Source organism: Panicum virgatum, chromosome 8N (genome assembly GCF_016808335.1).
Source record: "Panicum virgatum strain AP13 chromosome 8N, P.virgatum_v5, whole genome shotgun sequence".
NCBI classification, from domain to species: domain Eukaryota; kingdom Viridiplantae; phylum Streptophyta; class Magnoliopsida; order Poales; family Poaceae; genus Panicum; species Panicum virgatum.
This window is the reverse complement of record NC_053152.1, coordinates 17050628-17070513: the sequence shown is the minus strand read 5'-3', so window position 1 is coordinate 17070513 and position 19886 is coordinate 17050628. Positions and strand designations below refer to the sequence as shown.

The window sequence follows — 19886 nt, the reverse complement described above, 5'->3', positions numbered from 1 at the left end:
TTTTTTTGTATCTGCACGTTTTCCCATGCGCTCATGCTTACACCAGCGGAGCCTGGTTCCACGGAAACGGACGATTTGCTTGTTCCTCCAGAGCCTGGCCGAGAGGCATCTTTTGCATGTGCCCAGCCTGGTTGAGGAGGTGGATCAGTAAACCAATCATCAGTGGCGGAGGCAGGAATTTAAGATTGGGTGTACATTGTATTACCGAAACGGAACAATCATCGCACATAAAAGATAGAGCTTCATGAAAATAAGGTTAAAGTTACATGATACAATACAAATAGTTCCTTAATCTATTATCCATACAATAAAAAAGTTACAAATTAACTCGACGAGGTGGCTTTTGGAAACGGGAGATGATGTCTTCATCAGCAACACGTAGGAAAAATTCCTTCTCAATAAATGGAACCAAGCAATCATTTAAGTATTGATCCCCCATGCTATTTCTTAGCTTGTTCTTCACAAAATTCAAAGCTGAAAATGCCCTTTCAACACTTGCTGTTGCAACTGGTAGCAACAACACTAATTTCAAAAGCTTGTACACATATGCGTGTATGGCATGTTTATCTGTTTCAACAAGTAAGACTGAAAGCTCAGCAATATTCTTCACCTTCCTAAATCTTTCATCACCACGCACATCAATAATGAATTTACCAAGTTGATAGGATAGACGCATCAACTCGGTGACTGAGAAATCTTTGGGATAAAATTTAGCAAGTTTCATCAAGTTCTCCTTGTCAAATGCAGCAAATGAATCCTTGGGATTGAATGATGACATATAGATAAGCAAATCGGTGTTTACCTCATCAAACCTATCATTGAGCTCCTTAAGTTGCCTATCAATGATGCCTAAAAACATGTCAACTTTGAAACGATGATAATTTGTGAGCTTGACATACTTCCTCTTTGACCTTCCAGCTGCCTTGTATATGTCATCCATATTGGGAACATCTATCTTGCGCTTCACACAAAAAGAAGTAACATCAGCAAGAAAGCTCTCCCATCCATTATCCTCCCGCAATAACTCAAGCTGAGTCTTTGTCAAATATATGAGAGAAATAGCATTGACAATGTCTTGATCCCTCTTTTGCAAAGCACAATTAAGGTCATCTGTGTAGCCAAATAGGGTGTCCAACAAATGTGCAAGGAACACAAATTCAAATGACTCAAGTGAACACAAGGCCATTTCAGCTTTCTCTGATTCTTTGTATTCAGGATCATCTCCAATTTCTTGCAGCACCTTTCGGATAGGCTCATACATGAGAATAATATGTTGTATCGTTTTGTAGTGAGACCCCCAACGAGTATCTCCAGGCCTACCTAAACCCATTTCTTGATTCAAACCACAGCCACTTTCAATTTCACCCAACTCTAATGCTTCAATAACATGCTCCGCTTGAGCAACTCGAAGCATTTGCAACCTCTTGCAAAAATTCCCGATGGCTGCCAACAACAACCCAAGTTGCTCAAAGAAACATTTGCAATCTTGATTTTCTTTGGCAACAGCCACAAGGGTTAACTGAAGCTGATGTGCAAAGCAATGCACATAATAAGCTAAAGGCGACTCATCCATAATTAATTTCTTTAGGCCGTTAAGTGCACCTTTCATGTTGCTAGCACCATCATATCCCTGCCCACGAATTCTAGACAAGCTCAATGAATGATCCATAAGTAGTTTCTCAATAGCATTTTTCAGTGTCAACGAGGTAGTGTTCTCCACATGGACAATACCAAGAAATCTCTCAACTACCCTTCCTTTCTTATCAACATAACGTATGCAAAGAGCTAATTGTTTCTTTTGGTACACATCACTAGATTCATCCGCAAGTATTGCAAAGTAGTCATCACCAAGATCTTCTATAATAAGTTTAGTGGTCTCTTTGGCACAACAGTTTATGAGCTCTTTTTGTATCATAGGGGAGGTCAGCTTGCAGTTCTTTGGAGCATTTTTTAGAACAACCTTGTTAACATCCTCCAAACTTTCTGCTAGCCAATTTAGAAGTTCAAGAAAATTTCCTTTGTTAAGAGACTCATCACTTTCATCATGTCCACGACATGCTAATCCCTGTCTCAAAATAAACTTCAAGCACTTAAGTGAATATCTCAAGCGAGCTTTGTACATGGCCTTTTCTTCTGTGGTTAGTTTCTCTAAAGCATCTCCAATTGATGTTCCACTTCTAGAGAATAAATCATGTTTCTCTTGAGCGAGACAGTGAGACTTGCAAGAACCATGTGTGTCAAATTTACTTGTTTGATTCCAAAGACTAAAGCCCCCATCCACAAAACTATTTCCACCTTTACAATTTTTATTCTTGAACAGATAGCAAACAAAGCAAAATGCAGCATCTAGTTTCACTCTGTACTCAAGCCAATCATAGGTATCAAACCAACTCAGTACAAAGCGACGCCAACCCCCAATAAATTTCCTTGGAAAATCATGTACTCGAGGTTGACATGGCCCCAATGCAATGTATCGTCTTCTCACGGCAGCTTGATCATTAACATTATAATCTGATATGGCAATCCTCTCCCCAGGATAATGTGGAAGCCAATCAATATCATAAAATGCCTCATGATCGTCATCATCAATTCCCTCATGTTGGTCTTCATGGATTACTGCTGCATCTCCCACAACTTGAGGCTCTGTGCTTGCCACTTCTCGTTCCACTTCAATTTCATTATGTGTTTCCAAGTGAACAGAAGGGGTATCACTTTGAATTCTACTTTCCACAGTTTGCAGTAATGGAGTAGAGGCACTGGCTGTAGATGATTTGGGTTTAGCTGCTGCTCTAGTCCACAAAGATTTCAAATCAATAACTTTCAATCTTTTTGGTACCTACAATTAAACAAATATGCCACATCAAACTACCGAACCAATTGAATGGCTGAATACATCAAGTCACAGATGCAATCACGAACCTTTGATGATGTAGCCTATGAACTTCTTGTGGCCGTAGTTGATGCGTACGGCATCAGTTCAACCTGCTCGACACCAGCCATTGGCTCTGCATCCTCCGCATTTGTGCTTGCCGTGGCCGGTGATGTTTCCGGCGCATCCGCAGATTCCGCGCCCGCCGTGGCCGCCGTGCACTCGGCTGCCACAGTCGCCGGCTGTGCAGCAACAGTAGGCATGGCCCTGCAGCTGCCGCCGATGCCGATTTGCCCTCCGTTCCGTGGCTCCATCAGATCTGCTGCCAGAGCCAGCAGCCAGGTGCCGGCTGCCGCCGAACTCCAAGGGCAAGGGCCAACCCTAGCTAGCAGCAGCAGAAAATAGAAGAGGAGAGGAGAGGTCGATTGAGGAATGAGGAGAGATCTTGTGGAGAGCCCCGAAGGGGATTGGTGTGAGGGTGAGGCAGTGTAGCTGAGAGAGCAGGCCAGCCCACGGGCCTAGTTCTCTAATTTGGGCTCAAATAAACATGATCTAACTCAGTTAGTTCTCTAAGTATGTATGTATATATATATATGTATATGTATATATATGTGTATATGTATATGTATGTATGTATGTATATGTGTATATATATATGTATATATGTACATATATATATGTATATGTATATATATATGTATATGTATATGTATATATGTATATGTATATATATGTATATGTGTATATATATGTATATATATGTATACACTAATATACATACTTGCTAAAAAAATTTTGTCCAAATTATTGGGTGTACAGATGTACACCCATGCACCTCAATTGGCTGAGACCCTGCCAATTATGTCAAGCCTGCATCTGACGAGCCTGGTTGAGCTGCATGCAGCAAACCAAACGCGCCCCTAGTTCTTGCATCTCAACGTTCTAAGTTTTATTCTACAATAGAAATGGGCTAATTAAGCTCCCCCCACCCCGCGTCGTCCTCCCAGGCGACTCGGGGGGACGACCCCGCGCCCCCACCCACCCCCTCCCGTTGGCCGGCGGCGGCGGCGGCGGCCGGCAACTAGCCGAAGTTGTCTTGGTTTGCCCCATCCCTCCCTCCTCCCTTCCTCTTCCCCCAAACTCGCGAATCCTGACCCTCTGCCCCACCGCCGGTCGCCGGCCGCATAGGTACGGATTCGGGGGCTCCCATGCCGGATCTGGCCTCCTTCGTTTTGGCATGGGCCGGCCCTCCTCTCGCTGGGGCTCCTCGTCAGCCGGCACTCTCTTGCCGTGGCCCGCCCCCTGGTGGGGTCGAGCGTGGTGGTGGTGCGCGCGCCGGCAGTGGTGGTGGCGGCGTTGCGGCTCAGCTCGTCGCGGCTCGTGTTGGGCCTGCGCTGGCACCGCGCGATGGCTGCTGCCACTATGGTGGCGGCGGCGACGCGGGTCTCCGGCCCTCCGGTAGCGCTGGCCCGTTGTCCCGCCCCTGGACAGGCCGTCGCTCGCTTGTGCCTTCCTGTTAGCTGCTTCTAGTGGCAACGGGTGGGCTCTCCTGTGTTGTGGCGGCGTTGTTCGGCCCTCGGCTCTGGAGAGGGTTTGAGGTGGAGGCGAAAGCCTTGGTCTTCTCGCGGACCAATGACGACGACGCCTGCGGGCGCCGTTCACCTTCTTGAAGGCGTCATCGTTTCCACCTCTTCCCTCTCCTACGTTGAGCTTTTAGGGCGAAAGCCTTGACCTGTTTGGTCGGACGACGACGGTGCCTTTGGCGTCGTTCCCACCCTGGAGGCGTCGTCCTAGAAGCTCAGCTTGCGGTGGTCGTCTGCTGGTGGTGGTTGTTGGCTCTCTCGGGAGTCTGCATCTGCTCCTGCCTTTGCTTGCATCGTCGACATCGTCTAGGTTGCATTGGTCGTTATCTGGTGGATGCTTTGCTGGTTTGGTGGGTCGGGTGGATGCTTTGCCACCCTTGTCGTGTTGCCAATCCTTGCACCCTTGGCGTTGTAATACCCTGTTGCAGGTTCTAGTTGCGATTGTGTCTAGGTTTGCGGGTAGCCTATGTCTTCCCCGTTTTTTCTTGCTGTATTTGTTTTCGCCTTAATAGCCTCTGCCTATTAAAGTTTGTACTGGTCGTATTGCTTTCCTCTTAATGAAATACGTGCTCAGGCACGTCGGCGAAAAAAAAAGTTCTAAGTTCATGTTCGAGCCAGCTAGAGGCAGGATGGACAATAGGACAAGGAGAGTATACCAAAGCTACCCGTAGTGTGTCCTTGATAGAATGCGTAGTGTGTCCTTGATAGAATGCTACTCTTCTATCTGTTTGTAAAATATTATTGACATGTGTTTCCACCTTTCTCTCCTAAGGGTCTTTGTACTAGCACAATTTAAACATAGGTCAGAAGTATGGATGCAGAGGATATACCATTCAAATCTTGCGAGAAATCATGAATGGTTTCTCCGAGGAGCGGAAACTTGGTCAAGGAGCATTTGGAGTTGTTTACAAGGTAAGGCTCGGTCGTCTTGCTTTTTCTATATGGACACATAAATATATTTTCAACAAGTCTGGCCAACACAATGCAAGTACTTTGAAACAATATTATATGGTGTTTTACTGCATTCAGTAAAACACTATATAAGTAGCACATAGAAACAGGGTCATGTGTACTCAGTACTGATGATATATGTTTGACAGGGAGTGACTGGAAACGGAGACGATGTTGCTGTGAAGTTATTGCTTCCCAATTCTAGTCTAGACTATGGGCAGTTAAGAAATGAGTTCTATAACCTCAGGAAGCTTAATCATCAGAACATTGTACGGGTTCTGGGATATTGTTTTGAAACAGAGCAAAACCCTTTTATCATGCCCGATGGAAGCAAGGTGCTTGTTAATGAAATACGTGGAGCACTATGCTTGGAGTATATGCACAATGGCAGCCTTCAACGACTTCTGCTTTCTGGTATGCTGCTGCCCTATTATCAGTAATTCAGTATGTGTCGTGGGAGCACTTTTATCTTTTCATTTGATTAAGAATCTTTTTTGTTTACTATACCGTTGCTGCAGATGAGTTTCCTAGACTTGAATGGCACACACGGTTCAGAATAATCAAGGGGACTTGTGAGGGTCTAAAGTATATTCATGAGCAGCTGGAAGAACCTATGTACCACTTGGACCTAAAACCTGACAACATATTGCTAGATAAGGACATGGTACCAAAAATTGCAGATTTTGGTTTGTCCAGGATCTTTGGTGAAGAACCAACACGATTTACACAAAATCCTTATGGAACACTGTAAGATAAATGTCTCAACTGAACATATCATTTTTAAGTTAGATCATGCACAATTATAAATTGGTTGAATGTGATGCAATGCAGAGGGTATCAGCCACAAGAATACATCGACAGAGGTGAAATATCAGGAAAGTTTGACATATTTAGCTTGGGTGTCATAATGATAAGGATTGTGTCAGGACCCAAGGGCTACCCCAAATGTCTAGATATGTCTTCGGACGAGTTTATCGATCATGTAAGAAATGATATTTCTTATAAACAGGCCCTTTTCTTAATCTAATACTATCTCATATTTACATTGGAATATTAAATATCAGCCTGGCTTGACAATTCAATGTATCAGGTCCAAAAGAACTGGAGGAACATGTTGGAGGCGACATGCAGTAGTGGTTCCTTGGTCGAAGCATATTGTAACCAAGTAAAGACGTGCATTCAAATAGCATTGTTATGTGTGGAGGAAGATAGCGAAAAAAGACCCAATATAGGGAAGATCACTGAGAAGCTGAATGAGATTGAAACTGCCATTGGCGAGGTAATTAATATAATTTGAGAAGGTACATAATCGATAGCTAGGTCAGAAAATAAATTCAATAAAAGCAAAATCATGCCATCAGTTCATTTAGTTATTTTTCCTAGTATATTTGCAATTATTTCTCGACACTCAAAAGTATAGATCCCTCCAGGATTCAGAAATTCAATAATATACAGCAGTTTTCTGATCATCTAAAACTGATAGTGACTATGTGAAACATATTGATTGTAGAGAAAGATCAAGTATATCACTGGATATATAATGTTTTCTCTGGAATACATCAAGAAAAAACTTTCATAATATATTTTTTTATTTAACCTCCACATTTTAACAAATTGTTACTCTAAATAGCATCTTCAAAATTGTATCAATGTGAACACTATTAATCGAATTGTGTTGTTTGTTGTCAAACCAACTGAAATATTGCAGCTTCCTCAGAAAGGATGTCTCAAGAAAGTTTCTGGAATAGCAATGCATAATAACAAGAATATAGATATGAGAAAGGAATCAGATGATATCAAAGGTCAACAGCAGAACATTAATTTGATGGCAGGCCCTAGTTGCAGTGAGCTGGAATTTGTTGATGCACGAGAAGCATCGCCAGATGTAGTAGAAGAACTCATTATTGGGAGGACAGCAGAGAAAGGGAAAATAATTGCTTCTTTACTTGATGGTATGTCAGAAAAGATCATCATCCTTCCTATATATGGTATTGGAGGCATTGGCAAGACAACTTTTGCAAGATTGATTTACAATGATCCAAATTTTAAATGTTATTCTCATGTATGGGTTCATGTGTCCCAGATATTTGACTTGAATAAAATTCGTGAGTATGTGATTTCACAACTATCTGGAAAAGAAAGCCAGGCTATTGAAAGACAGATAATACATAGTTGCCTCACAGAACTACTTTCTGGCAAGATCCTGGTTGATTTAGATGACCTATGGGAGGAAGATCAATTCCACCTGCAGGAGTTAAAGGATATGCTATATCATGCTGATAGCAGCATAATTATTTTAGTAACAACACGCAGTGAACGTGTTGCCAGGAGAATTTGTACTAACCTTCAACCATACAAGATATTACCCTTGACAAATGACATTTGCTGGGATATAATAAAACAAAGAAGTTCTTTTGAATCTAGAAACGACAAAAGACAGTTGATGGATATTGGAAGGGAGATTGCCAAGAAGTGTAGGGGTGTGGCTTTAGCAGCTCAATCTCTAGGCTTCACTTTGCGGTCCATGAACATTGATCAATGGATTAAGGTGAAAGAAAGTGGTATCTGGAATGAACCTATTTCAGATTATGCATCATTGCCAAATCATGTTCTTGCATCTTTGAAGTTAAGTTATAGCCATATGGATGCAAGCTTGAAGCCATGCTTCACCTTTTGTGCAATCTTTCCAAAAGGTCACAAGATAGTTAAAGATGATTTAATTTATCAATGGATTTCTTTGGATTTCATCAAACCATCAAACATGCTCTCCAATTTGCAGCTCGGTGAGAAGTATATTGGGCAGCTGCTGGGACTATCATTCTTTCAACATTCAGTACCCACGGTATGTTATTTCTGCATACCAATACTACATTTGAATTATTCTTACTTATAATTCAATCAGTTCAAAGCAAACTTACATATATTGCAACTTTGATTAGTCATAAATAATATGTAGTTTAGAACTTTTTTAGAAAAAAGAAAAATACAAGTGGTAGTCAAGATCATAAGAGACATGGATTATTTGGGCTACTCTTATGTAGTCTCGGGCCTAAATCCACGGGGTCACGAAGCATGTTTGTAAGGCAAACCTATATAGCTTCCGAAAGGCTGTTTTTCTTATGAAACTTTTAGTGTTTGAGATCCGTACTACATTAGATGGATGGCTCAAATAAGGTGGGGAGCAATCCAACCATAAACGAATACCTCATCCCTAAATCTAACAATAAATAAAGGCTTGAACCCGTTGTATTCACTACTACATAAAACATTTTTAGGGGCCGATAAAAACATGTTTTTAGGGGCGGATGCCACAACCGTCCCTAGTTTTCGCAGCTAAAAATACTATTTTTAGGAACGCGTAAAGTGTCCGCGCCTAAAAATGATTTTTAGGGGCGGGTCATAGGCTCACCTGCCCCTACAAATCATTTTCCGAAACATAGAAAAATTAGAAAAATAAATATGAAAACAACAAAATTAAAATTAAAAAAATATCACTGCTTACCGGCCACCACCAGAAGCCCCTATCCTAGGAGATATGATTTTTTGAAGCATCACGTGAACCTTCCTTACCACCATACTACGCAGCCACTTGTGTCTCAATGGGGTATGTTATTCTTTTATATTAAATTTGAAATAGATTTTGTAAGCAATGGAGATTGCTGGGAAATATTGGTTTGGATTGATAGAGGTGCACAATGGGTGTACATATAAAGGCAGCGAACCCTAGATGGCTTATGGAAACAGCACCATTAGGGGGATCCCTGCCGCCATCTACCAACACAGGAGGGGGGGGCGCACAGAGCCAAGGAGGCTGGGCGCCGGCCACCCAAGGCCCATTGGGCCTACTAATAATCTCCCTAATCACCTCGCTAACACGCCCCCGTAGTCTGATCGTCGAAGCCGCGAACGTTCAAACTGGACCTGAACTCCTGGAACAAGGATGAAGGCAACCCCTTGGTGAAGATGTCGGCATACTGAGATGTCGTCGGCACATGCAGAACACGAACATCACCAAGTGCAACGTGCTCCCGAACAAAATGGAGATCAATCTCGATGTGCTTGGTGCGTTGATGCTAAACCGGGTTGGAGGACATGTAGACAGCACTGATATTGTCGCAGTATACCAGTGACGCTCGGCGAGGAGGAGCATGAAGCTCTAGCAGAAGTTGGCGCAGCCAAGTGACCTCGGCCACACCATTGGCCACAGCGCGATACTCAGCTTCAACACTGGACCGGGAAACTGTGTTCTGTCGCTTGGAAGACCAGGAAACCAGGTTGTCACCAAGGAACACAGCGTAGCCTAAGATGGAGCGCCTGGTGTCTGGACAGCCTGCCCAGTCTGCGTCGGAGTAAACTGTCAAATCACCACTCCGAGACGGCTGCAGAACAAGTCCCAAGGGAAGAGTGTCGCGCACATAGCGCAGAATGCGCTTCAATGCGGCAAGGTGGGGCTCCCGGGGGTCGTGCATGTGAAGGCAGACCTGCTGAACGGCATAGGCGATGTCCGGTCGAGTGAACGTCAGCCACTGAAGAGCTCTAGCAAGGCTCCGATAATCCGAAGGATCCTGAACTGGTGGTCCATCTGCAGACAGCTTCGGATTGATGTCGACAGGCGTGGAGGACGGCTTGCACTCAGCCATCCTTGCGCGATCCAGGATATCCAGCATGTACTGACGCTGGGAGAGAAGCAAGCTGGAGCCGCACCGCTGGACATGCATCCCCAGAAAGTGATGGAGCTCACCGAGATCCTTCATCGAGAACTAAGACTAGAGCGCAGTGATGGTGTGCTGCAGGAGCTCTGTGGAGGAAGCTATGAGGACGATGTCGTCGATGTAGAGGAGCAGGTAGATCAGGTCATCACCGTGGCGGAAGACGAACAGTGAGGTGTCGGACTTGGCCTCCACAAACCCCAGGGACAGCAGGTATGCTGCAAACCTGCTGTACCAAACACGAGGCGCCTGTTTAAGTCCGTAGAGAGACTTATTCAGGCGGCAGACGAAGTCGGGGTGGGCTGTGTCCTCGAAACCAGCAGGCTGGGCACAGTACACCGTCTCGGAAAGTGTACCATGAAGAAAGGTGTTCTTCACGTCCAGCTGATGAATGGGCCACCGGCGAGAGAGTGCGATGGACAGCACTGTGCGAACTATTGTCGGTTTTACAATCGGACTGAAGGTCTCGTCGAAGTCCACACCAGGACACTGAGTGAAGCCGCGGAGCACCCAGTGCGCCTTGTACCGCTCCAGAGTACCATCAGCATGGTACTTGTGCTTGAAGATCCATTTGCCGGTGACGACGTTGGCCCAAGGCGGGCGAGGAACAAGATCCCAAGTCTTGTTCTCCAGGAGGGTGTTGTACTCAGCTTCCATAGCCGCCCGCCAGTTAGGATCGGCAAGGGCGCTGCGGAAGGTCTTCGAAATCGGCGACAGTGAAGCGACGTGGAGGGCGCGTGGCTGACGAAACGCAGCCTTCGCCCTGGTGGTCATCCCGTGCTGAATCACCACAGGGCGAACGGGCACGGCTCCCTTGGGCAAGGGAGGAGCAGTGACAGGCTGCTGGCGCCGAGTGTAGAGCGGAGGGCGGTCGGTGAAGAGCGGCCTCGGGCGAGGTGGCCGGTCGTGACTGTCCAGACGGCAACGGCGTCGGCTGCAGCTGTCCAGGCGTCATGGACGGCTGCAGGGGACCGGGCGATGGGGCGACGGGCATTGTAGGAGCTGGCTGGAGCCAGCTGGAAGACGTCGGCCGGCCTGCCTGGTCGGCGGGTGAAGGAGGCCGGCCGTGGCTGGCTGTTGGTGCAGGGGCGCTGGACTGGGGCGGTGGGAAGCCGGGAGGCGGCCCAGCTCGACTAGAGCCTGAGCCGCCTGCTGGTGGGATCGCTGGGACTCCGAGGGCCGCGTGTGGCAACGCGGCACCGTCTGCACGAGCTCCTATGGAAGAAACAATGGGTGTCGGTCCAATGGGGCCGTCACATTAGTAGTATAATCATCCAGGAACTCAAAAGCTGCCCCGCTGACAGGGCGAGAAGGCTCAGCAAAGGGAAACGACCCCTCGTCGAAGGACACATGACGAGAGATGATGACTCTGTTTGTGGAACGATCAAGGCAGCGGTATCCCTTATGGTGAAGAGAGTAGCCAAGGAAGACACAAAGAGTGGATCGCGGCGCTAGCTTGTGAGCAGCTGTGGCGGCGAGGTTTGGGTAGCATGCCCAACCAAAGACCCGTAGATGATAGTACGTGGGTAACGCCCCGTGAAGAGCGAAGTGCGGCGTAACGAAACTCAGGGTTTTGGTGGGAAGGATGTTAAGCAAATATGTGGCAGCGCCAAGAGCCTCAACCCAATAAGATGGCGGCATGCTAGCTTGGAACAAAAGCGAGCGGATAATATTATTAGTGGAACGAATTATACGCTCAGCTTTACCATTCTGGGAAGAGGTGTAAGGGCACGACATCCTTGGACTTGCCACTGGGAGTCCCGCCCCCGGAGTTGGAGCCGCCAGTGCATGGGGGCTGCTGGGGAGGGCGGGATCCTGTTGCCGGTGGTGCCCCGGAAGGAGCCGACATGGCGGTGACGAGGAGGGCTGTCGAGGAAGCCGAGGGTTGGTGCGCCATCGTGAGCTCTTCCAGGATCAGCTCGTTGACGACGTCCTTGAACTTGGGGAAGGGGTTGTCGCGACGGATGTGGCGGCCAGCATTATGGAAGCGCTCGTTGAGCCCTCGGATGAGGTTGAGGGTCAGCGTGCGATCGGTGACGGGTTCCCCAAGATTCGCAAGCTGCTGCACCATGCTCTTTAGGCACCTGCAGAAATCGGTGATGGTGAGATCACCTTGGACGAGGTTGCGGAACTGGACGTTGAGGTGGAGGGCACGCGTCTCCTTGTTGCCGAGGAACTGGTCCTCCTGGGCGCACCTGACGGCGCGGGCTGTGGCGGCGCGATCGATGACCGTTTCGGCGAGGTCGGTGGAGATGGTCCCTGCGATCCAGGACTTGACCACGCAATCCATGCGGGTCCAGTCCGGGAATCCGGGCGCAGGGAGGTCGGCGAGGACGTGGGACTCCAGGGAGTACTTGCCGATGACGAGGAGGATCTGATCGCACCAACGAGTGTAGTTCCCGGCGGTGGGGTCGAGGACGACATGGACGAGGCTCCGGATATTATGCATGCCGATGGCATGGGCGTGCAGATTGACGAGGGCGGCAGCTTCATGGACCAGAACGGCCTGATGAAGGTCGTGGTCATCGGTGTCGACGGAGACGGTGTCCTCCTCCTCACGGTGGGCGTCGGGATCGCCCTCGGCGGCGATGCCGCGCTCGCGCGCAGCCTTGGCGTGGGCATCGCAGACACGCTGGGCAGCGGCGTCGCATTCCTGTGCGGCGGTGGCGGCCTCCTGCTCGGCGGCAGCGGCCCTAGCGAGGGCGGCTTCACACTTTGCTCGGAGGGCCTTGGCGTGCTCCTCACGCTGGGCGTCGGCGAGGGCAGAGGTGATGAGAGCACGACACCTTCGGATACGACCATTAATTATAAGGTGAGCTCGTTCCAAATAATTTTGTCATCTGGATTTGAGAATAAATTACTACCTAATGATTTAATTATTGTTAGAAACCATGGAGATGATGAAGAAGATGTAGGGGAGGAGTTTGGAGGTGTGGTGGACCAGCAAGGGCAGCCAAGCCGAGTTGGAGGCCCAATCCAAGTCGAGTTCGAGTCTGCTTCGGAGTCCAGGAGCAGTCCGCACCAAAATCAACGGCCAGGCCGCATACAGAGTCCATTTGGGATGCTCTTTATATGGATAGAAAGATAATTTCAAGGAGCTTCTAATGGCACTGGTTTGAGGCCCAAATTCATTTGGAGTCGACGGTAATCGTCGAAACAACTGAACGTCCAGAATCTGTCAAGTTGTTGCAACACCGTCTTTTGGGCCGTTGGCCCGTGTACCGTGTTGGCCCAAGTGGCCCGTGTATCTGTCAAACTAGTGTCATTGGAAGCTCCTTGAAATTATCTTTTCATCCATATAAAGAGCATCCCAAACGGACTCCGTATGCGGCCTGGGCGTTGATTTTGGTGCGGGCTGCTCCTGGACTCCGAAGCAGACTCGAACTCGACTTGGATTGGGCCTCCAACTCGGCTTGGCTGCCCTTGCTGGTCCACCATGCCTCCAAACTCCTCCCCTACGTCGTATTCATCATCTCCATGGTTTCTAACAATAATTAAATCATTAGGTAGTAATTTATTCTCAAATCTAGATGACAAATTTATTTGGAACGAGCTGACCTTATAATAAATGGTCGTATCCGAAGATGTCGTGCTATCATCAAGAGGCGTCGGCGGTCTTGGGATCGCCGCGCGGGGAGGGGGTGGGGAGCCGGCCATGGTGGCCAGCAGGGGTGCGCAGCCTGGAGGGGCGCGCGGCGCAGCCTAGGGATGGCGCGGGATGGCAGCGGAAGGAGCAAGGATCGAAACCCTAACTCGTGATACCATGTAAGCAATGGAGATTGCTGGGAAATATTGGATTGGATTGATAGAGGTGCACAATGGGTGTACATATAAAGGTAGGGAACCCTAGATGGCTTATGGAAACAGCACCATCAGGGGGATCCCTGCCGCCATCTACCTACACAGGAGGGGGCGGCGCACAGAGCCAAGGAGGCTGGGCGCCGGCCACCCAAGGCCCATTGGGCCTACTAATAATCTCCCTAATCACCTCGCTAACAGATTTGAAGGGGCGGGTCACCCCGCACCCGCCCCTACAAATAATTTTTAGGGGCTGGTGATGCCCCCACCCGCCCCTACAAAAGATTTTTAATTTTATTCTAGAAATTTGTTTAATTCAAAAAATAGTAAAACAGATCAAAAAAAGTGAAACTTTTTACATAAACCTATTGTGATCTATAGATCAAGGAAAAATATCGAAACTATATTTCAGCGTATATAATAGCTAAGAGTGTGAAACCATAATGTATAACTCACTTACTATCTCATCTCATGCAACTTAAGGCTAATTTAATTGTTTCCACATTCATAATCATTTTATACGTTGAAATATGATTTAAATACTTTTTCCTGGTTCTATAGATCACATTTGACTTATGGTAAAAATTTCACTTTTTTTATGTGTTTTGTTATTTTTTTGAACTAACCAAATTTTTAAAATAAAATTGAAGGGCGGATGAGGGGGTGACCCGCCCCTAAAATGCATTTTTAAGGGCGAATCACCCTGTCATCCGCCCCTACAAATGGAGTCAATTTTTAAGGGCGGGTGAGGGGTGACCCGCCCCTAGGGGCGAGTCGGATGCTACAGTAATTCTGCACCATTTGTAGCAACGGGTCAAATTTTTTGCCGCCCCTAAAACAAATCCGAGGTGTTGCTACAAATCATTTTTGTAGTAGCGATTAGCCCATTCAAAGTATTGAATCAGGGTTCAGGCCTCGTCTAATTAGTCATAAGAAAATATTGAAGTATGTATCAAACCTGGGGAAATCTGGGTGAGGTAGGGGAGCAAGCCATGATTACATATCTGACCTACAAGCAATGTTGTATTAATCTATTTGAAATGTTAACATAGGATTCACTGATTGTTGAATCTAGTGTAAGAAAATGTTGATTGACATCCACAGAAGGAGATTGATGGACTAGAATAGTTATGCCAGCTGATCCTAGTGGACTCTAAAATTTTAATGCTTAACTATAGCTTGCGAAAACTATATACGAGGGCCATGCTTGTACAACCCAAGCCACACATAGGCAGAGTTCTGGAAACACATGGATACAAAAGCACCCGCTATTTGTCCTTTTGTATTTCCATCTTGAAAAAACATGTTATTATTTATTTGGCTTGAATACATATTAATAAGAAATTTAGGAATTAAAATATTTAACTTTGTTGATATTCCTGAACAATGATTTATATTAAAAAGGACATGAAGGTCAAATGGGCAAAAAAACCAATGCAAAAAAAGCAACTACAAAATAAATACCGGATGGTTAGTTTGGATATAAACCTGCGCCGCACAACGCCATTGCACCATCAAACTCAACATACTACAACATTGTTGCTGCACTCAAATCTCTGCCACCGCCTCATCGCACCATAGTACCCTCATAGCTCCAAACTCCACCTTAAACCGCCTCAACACCGCTAACCACAACAGCTTACCACAAATATCATCACCATCATCTGCTTTCTTTTTTTCCTTACAACAAAAACGATTTGTAGAAACATCCCATTTTTTCAAGGGTGGATCAAAAGGTAACTCACTTCTACAAAGGGAGCGGAGCTACTATAGCGGTGGATCCATCCATGAAAATGCATTTCTCGGGATGGGTGATGCTATTATTCACCCCAAAATAGTGGCTATTTTTAGGGGTGGGTGATGATTACACCCACCCCTAAAAGTGGATTTCAGGGATGGGTGCATTACCCACCCCAACAAATGGTCTCACGCAAAAAATCATAACTTTTTCATATGATCTCGGATGAAGACAAACTTTATGCTAAAATTGTAGAGCGTGACGAGATGTAAGATTTTATAGTTGATAACCTTTTCATTTAAGGTCATTTAATTGTGCAAAAAATTATTATAAATTCTCTAGTTTCATAAGCTACAAGTTTTTATTTGTTTTCAAACAACCTCAAATGTAGAGTAGTTCCATATCAACGTTGTAATGGTAAGATCTAAAATTTCATAGTCTATACATTATTCATTGAAGACCGTTTAGGATCACAAGATCATTTACTAGTTTTGCCCTACATATGGCTATGACTATATAGTATTTCATCAACTCAAGTCATATTTTCAAATTTCCACAATTTTAACCTTTATATGCACAGAAATATATTTGGCATTTTTTTCTATATTTATAGTTCACAATAACCATAGTGTAGAAGTTTCACTTTTTTATTTGTTCTTCTATATTTAAAATTTAAATCAAATTTTAGAATAAAATAGAAAAAATATTTTAAAGGACGGATATGCTCCCGGAAATGGATTTCTAGAGGCGGTTGATGGCGTCACCCGATTTTAGAGTTAATCTAAAAGAACAACATATCTTCGAACTCTGGTTTACAGAAGTATGCATATTTTGTCAAAATAGTTGTACCTCGATAGTAGAGAAGCTTCTAGTGGTGGCCGGTTAGTTGGGGTATTTTTTTTTCTTTTATCGTTTTTTAAGGTTTTTCTAATTTTTTCATTTGCTGGAAATTAATTGGTAAGGGCGGGTCACGATCTCACACGCTCCTATAAATTGATATTTAGTAGTCAGAACTAGGGGCAGGTACCGCACCCGCTTCTAGAATATATTTTTTCCACCCCTAAAAATCATTTTCGTAGTAGTTTTTTTTCTCGTTTTTATAAAAGAGATACAAAAGAAGCCTCACAGGCGGGGGCAGCAGCCAGACATAGCTTTAGCTTCCAAAGCGGAGCCTCCAACTAGAGACGTGATGCCACAATCGCCACCGTCTCCTGACCAGACGATCTGAGTTTACACGCTCGGGGAAGGGGCAATTCGATAGACGCTTCCAAGTCCCATGTAAGTAAGTGGAACCCGAACCCAAACCCGAACCCGAAGGCGTCGCCTCCGGAATCCCCATGCACGCCCCGGCTGCAAACAGGCCATCGCCACGCCACATGCACACGAGCATCCCTGCTGCCACAAGATGCCATGATGCACGCTGCTGGCATCCCCGCATCGCACACAAGAAGGGGACCGCCATGCACTACAGTGGCGGGGCGAATCTGATCGGCGGCGCGTGGGTACTGGCTACCGATCCAGCCAATGCCTTAACTAGTGCCGTGGCCGGGCAGGCCACACGGGGGCGTCTATTCCTCGTATGTGCGAGTAATTGCAAGCGCGTCGTAGCCAGCGCCCCCGCCTCCCTTGCCTTCCCTGGCTCTGGTGGCCACCGCCGTCCGCCGCCGCCCTCCACTGCCGCTGACCCTAACCAAGCACGCCGCCGCGCCGTCCGTTCCACCTGCCACCATGGACAAGGAGAGGAGAGCGCGAGGCCGCGAGCGAAGGAAATGACTCGTGTGGTGGGGGTGAAGGCTGACAGAGTGCCGCACATGGTCTTCCGGCGGCCGCTCGAGCAGCGGCTAGGCGGGGGAGCCGAGCTGGAGCTGGAGATTAGCTGCGGACGAGGGGTGTTGGGTGTGGTTTATCGTGTTCGATTAATAAATATCCGGAGTGCCCTTTGTTTTTTGGAGCTTGTTTGTGTTTTTCTTGCTTTGATTCCGTCTCCAGAATTAGTAGCTGTGTCCACTCTATTTTTTGAAACAGCTGTGCACTGTGGCCTAAGACCTGATGCTTCCATGCATGTTCCTTATGTTGCAGGCTGTTGACATGGATGTTACAGTGTTCACTATGCATGATCTGGTGCATGACTTAGCAAGATCGCTCATGCTTTACGAAATTCTAGATGCTAGGAAACAATGCAATACCGGGGGGAGCAGATTTCGATTTGCGTTCCTCAATGATGGTACCAAGTCACTGTGGTCATTCACACAATATCCTACCGAAATAAGAGCACTGTATTTTCTTGGTACTTACAAAACTGTGCTCCGCGGTGCATCGTTTACGTCGGCTAAGTACCTCCGTGTCTTGGATTTAAGTTGGTGCTCTATACGGGAGTTGCCATATTCTATGGGTAATTTAAAGCATTTGAGATATCTTAATGCTCCAATGGTCAAACAATTGGCCTTTCCCTATTGCATCATAAAGCTGAAAAAATTAATTTACCTCAGCCTTCGTGGGTCTTTTCAGATCTTTTCACTGCCAGAATTAATTGGAGAATTGAAGGATTTGATGTATCTTGATTTGTCAGATTGTTGGAGTTGGAGTTTAATGCCGGTGTCATTTGGCATGCTTACAAAGTTGGTGCATCTAGATTTGTCATATTGTTATAATGTTACAACGTCCATAGAGAGCCTCACCAACCTTGAATATCTGAAATTATCGAGCACGTGCATGGGTGAAACTTTACCAAAAGGTTTGAGCAGACTCACCAATCTGAAGTATTTAAACTTATCAGATTCCTCATACTTCTTCGAAGATCAGGATATAATACAAGCCATCGGTAGCTTTACCAAACTCCAATGTTTGAATTTGTCAAAGTGTTCACTCTTTTTTAGAGCTGACTCGCATTTCTCAGGGATGTCAGAAGCCACGAGAAATCTCACTGAACTTTGTTATTTGAATTTATCAGGGTGTTCAACCGGACTTTCCATTTTTCTTAAGTGTATAAGTAACCTTCCAAACCTAGAGCATCTGGATTTGTCTAAAACAGAGCTTACAAGAATTCCTGACTGTATTTGTAGCCTAAGAAAGTTACATACACTGGATCTTTCTTACTGCCATGATCTGCAGAGTCTACCGGCAGCTCTGCATGAAATAGATAGTCTGAAGTTTCTACATCTCAAGGGTTGCAATCTGCTAAACCTGTTGGAGCAGCCAGGACTCACCAAAAAATTTAATTACATTACCACACTTTCTGGTCCAAGCTGATTATCACCACTCGAGCAGCAACCTTGATCTTCTTCAAGATGTAAATCGTACTAACTTGGTGATAAGCAGACTTGAAAACGTGAAGTCCGTGCAAGAGGCGTGGAGTGTAAGACTAATGGAAAAAGAATGAAGGAAATGAAACTCAACTGGACGACAGATTCTGAGAGGTTTGTCGAGGATATGGAAGTGCTGGGAGAGCTAGTCACTCCAATAACTTTAGAGGAGTTATATATAGATGGTTACAGTAGTGTAAGATTTCCTGAGTGGTTTATTGGTATTGCTGTTCTCCCTAATCTTAGTCGGATCTCTTTGTCCAATTTGCATAAGTGCAATGCACTGCCACCACTTGGCCAATTACCTAATCTGGAGGAGCTGAAATTTAGTCGAATGAGTGGCATTTCAAAAATTGATGGGGACCTGTGCGGCACCGGAAGACCATCATTTCCTCTATTGAAGCGTTTTTCTCTACGTGAAATGGAAAGCCTCAAAGTTTGGTATATAACGTACACTCGTGGTGGGGATGGTGTGAGCAAGTTTATGTTCCCAACATCTGTGTATTGGAAATCCATGATTGCCCCAACTTATAAGGCTGAAACCATGCCCACATAGAGCTGGGGAGGAATGGTCCATATCGGGGAGATGTGATGGTGTAATAGCCTCTTGGGAGGAGGGTGCATCACAGACCACTGTTTCCTCCCCCTCTGCTCCGTTAACTACTCTGCATGTATCTGACTGCAAGGTGCCTATGCATCAGTGGAGCCTGCTTCACCACCTCCCTGCCCTCACTGAATTACAGATCTACAGATGCAGTTATCTGAGCAGCTCACCAGAGATCACGCAAGCACTCTCCTCCCTCCAGATGCTAACTTTAACGAACTTGTACCAGCCAGAAATAGAACTTCCCAATTGGTTGGGTCAGATTGCATCACTTAAAAAGTTGTCAATAGCAGGGAGATATGAGATGCAAGCATTGTAGGTTTCCACGGGGC

General features: G+C 46.0%; 3 protein-coding genes across 3 annotated transcripts; 1 reads left to right on the top strand and 2 right to left on the bottom strand.

Annotated features, from left to right (window-relative positions):
* Positions 1-223: 223 nt before the first annotated feature.
* LOC120685819 (zinc finger MYM-type protein 1-like) lies at positions 224-2387 on the bottom strand. Its single transcript, XM_039967925.1, has one exon. It carries the CDS (start codon positions 2120-2122, stop codon positions 317-319), a length of 1806 nt encoding a protein of 601 aa, XP_039823859.1. The 5' UTR covers positions 2123-2387; the 3' UTR covers positions 224-316.
* Positions 2388-7146: 4759 nt separating this feature from the next.
* LOC120684844 (putative disease resistance protein RGA1) lies at positions 7147-8338 on the top strand. Its single transcript, XM_039966710.1, has 2 exons — positions 7147-8245; positions 8306-8338. Exons 1-2 carry the CDS (start codon positions 7154-7156, stop codon positions 8336-8338), a joined length of 1125 nt encoding a protein of 374 aa, XP_039822644.1. The 5' UTR covers positions 7147-7153.
* A 1138-nt stretch (positions 8339-9476) lies between these two features.
* LOC120684843 (uncharacterized mitochondrial protein AtMg00810-like) lies at positions 9477-10043 on the bottom strand. The gene has a single exon (XM_039966709.1). It carries the CDS (start codon positions 10041-10043, stop codon positions 9477-9479), a length of 567 nt encoding a protein of 188 aa, XP_039822643.1.
* Positions 10044-19886: the final 9843 nt, after the last annotated feature.

Bases quoted from the DNA above. Each gene is read 5' to 3' on its own strand.
- LOC120685819 (XM_039967925.1), bottom strand. From the start codon at position 2,122: ATGTACAAAGCTCGCTTGAGATATTCACTTAAGTGCTTGAAGTTTATT.
- LOC120684844 (XM_039966710.1), top strand. From the start codon at position 7,154: ATGCATAATAACAAGAATATAGATATGAGAAAGGAATCAGATGATATC. The intron at 8,246-8,305 runs GTATGTTATTTC...TAATTCAATCAG, and splicing joins TTCAACATTCAGTACCCACG to TTCAAAGCAAACTTACATAT.
- LOC120684843 (XM_039966709.1), bottom strand. From the start codon at position 10,043: ATGGCTGAGTGCAAGCCGTCCTCCACGCCTGTCGACATCAATCCGAAG.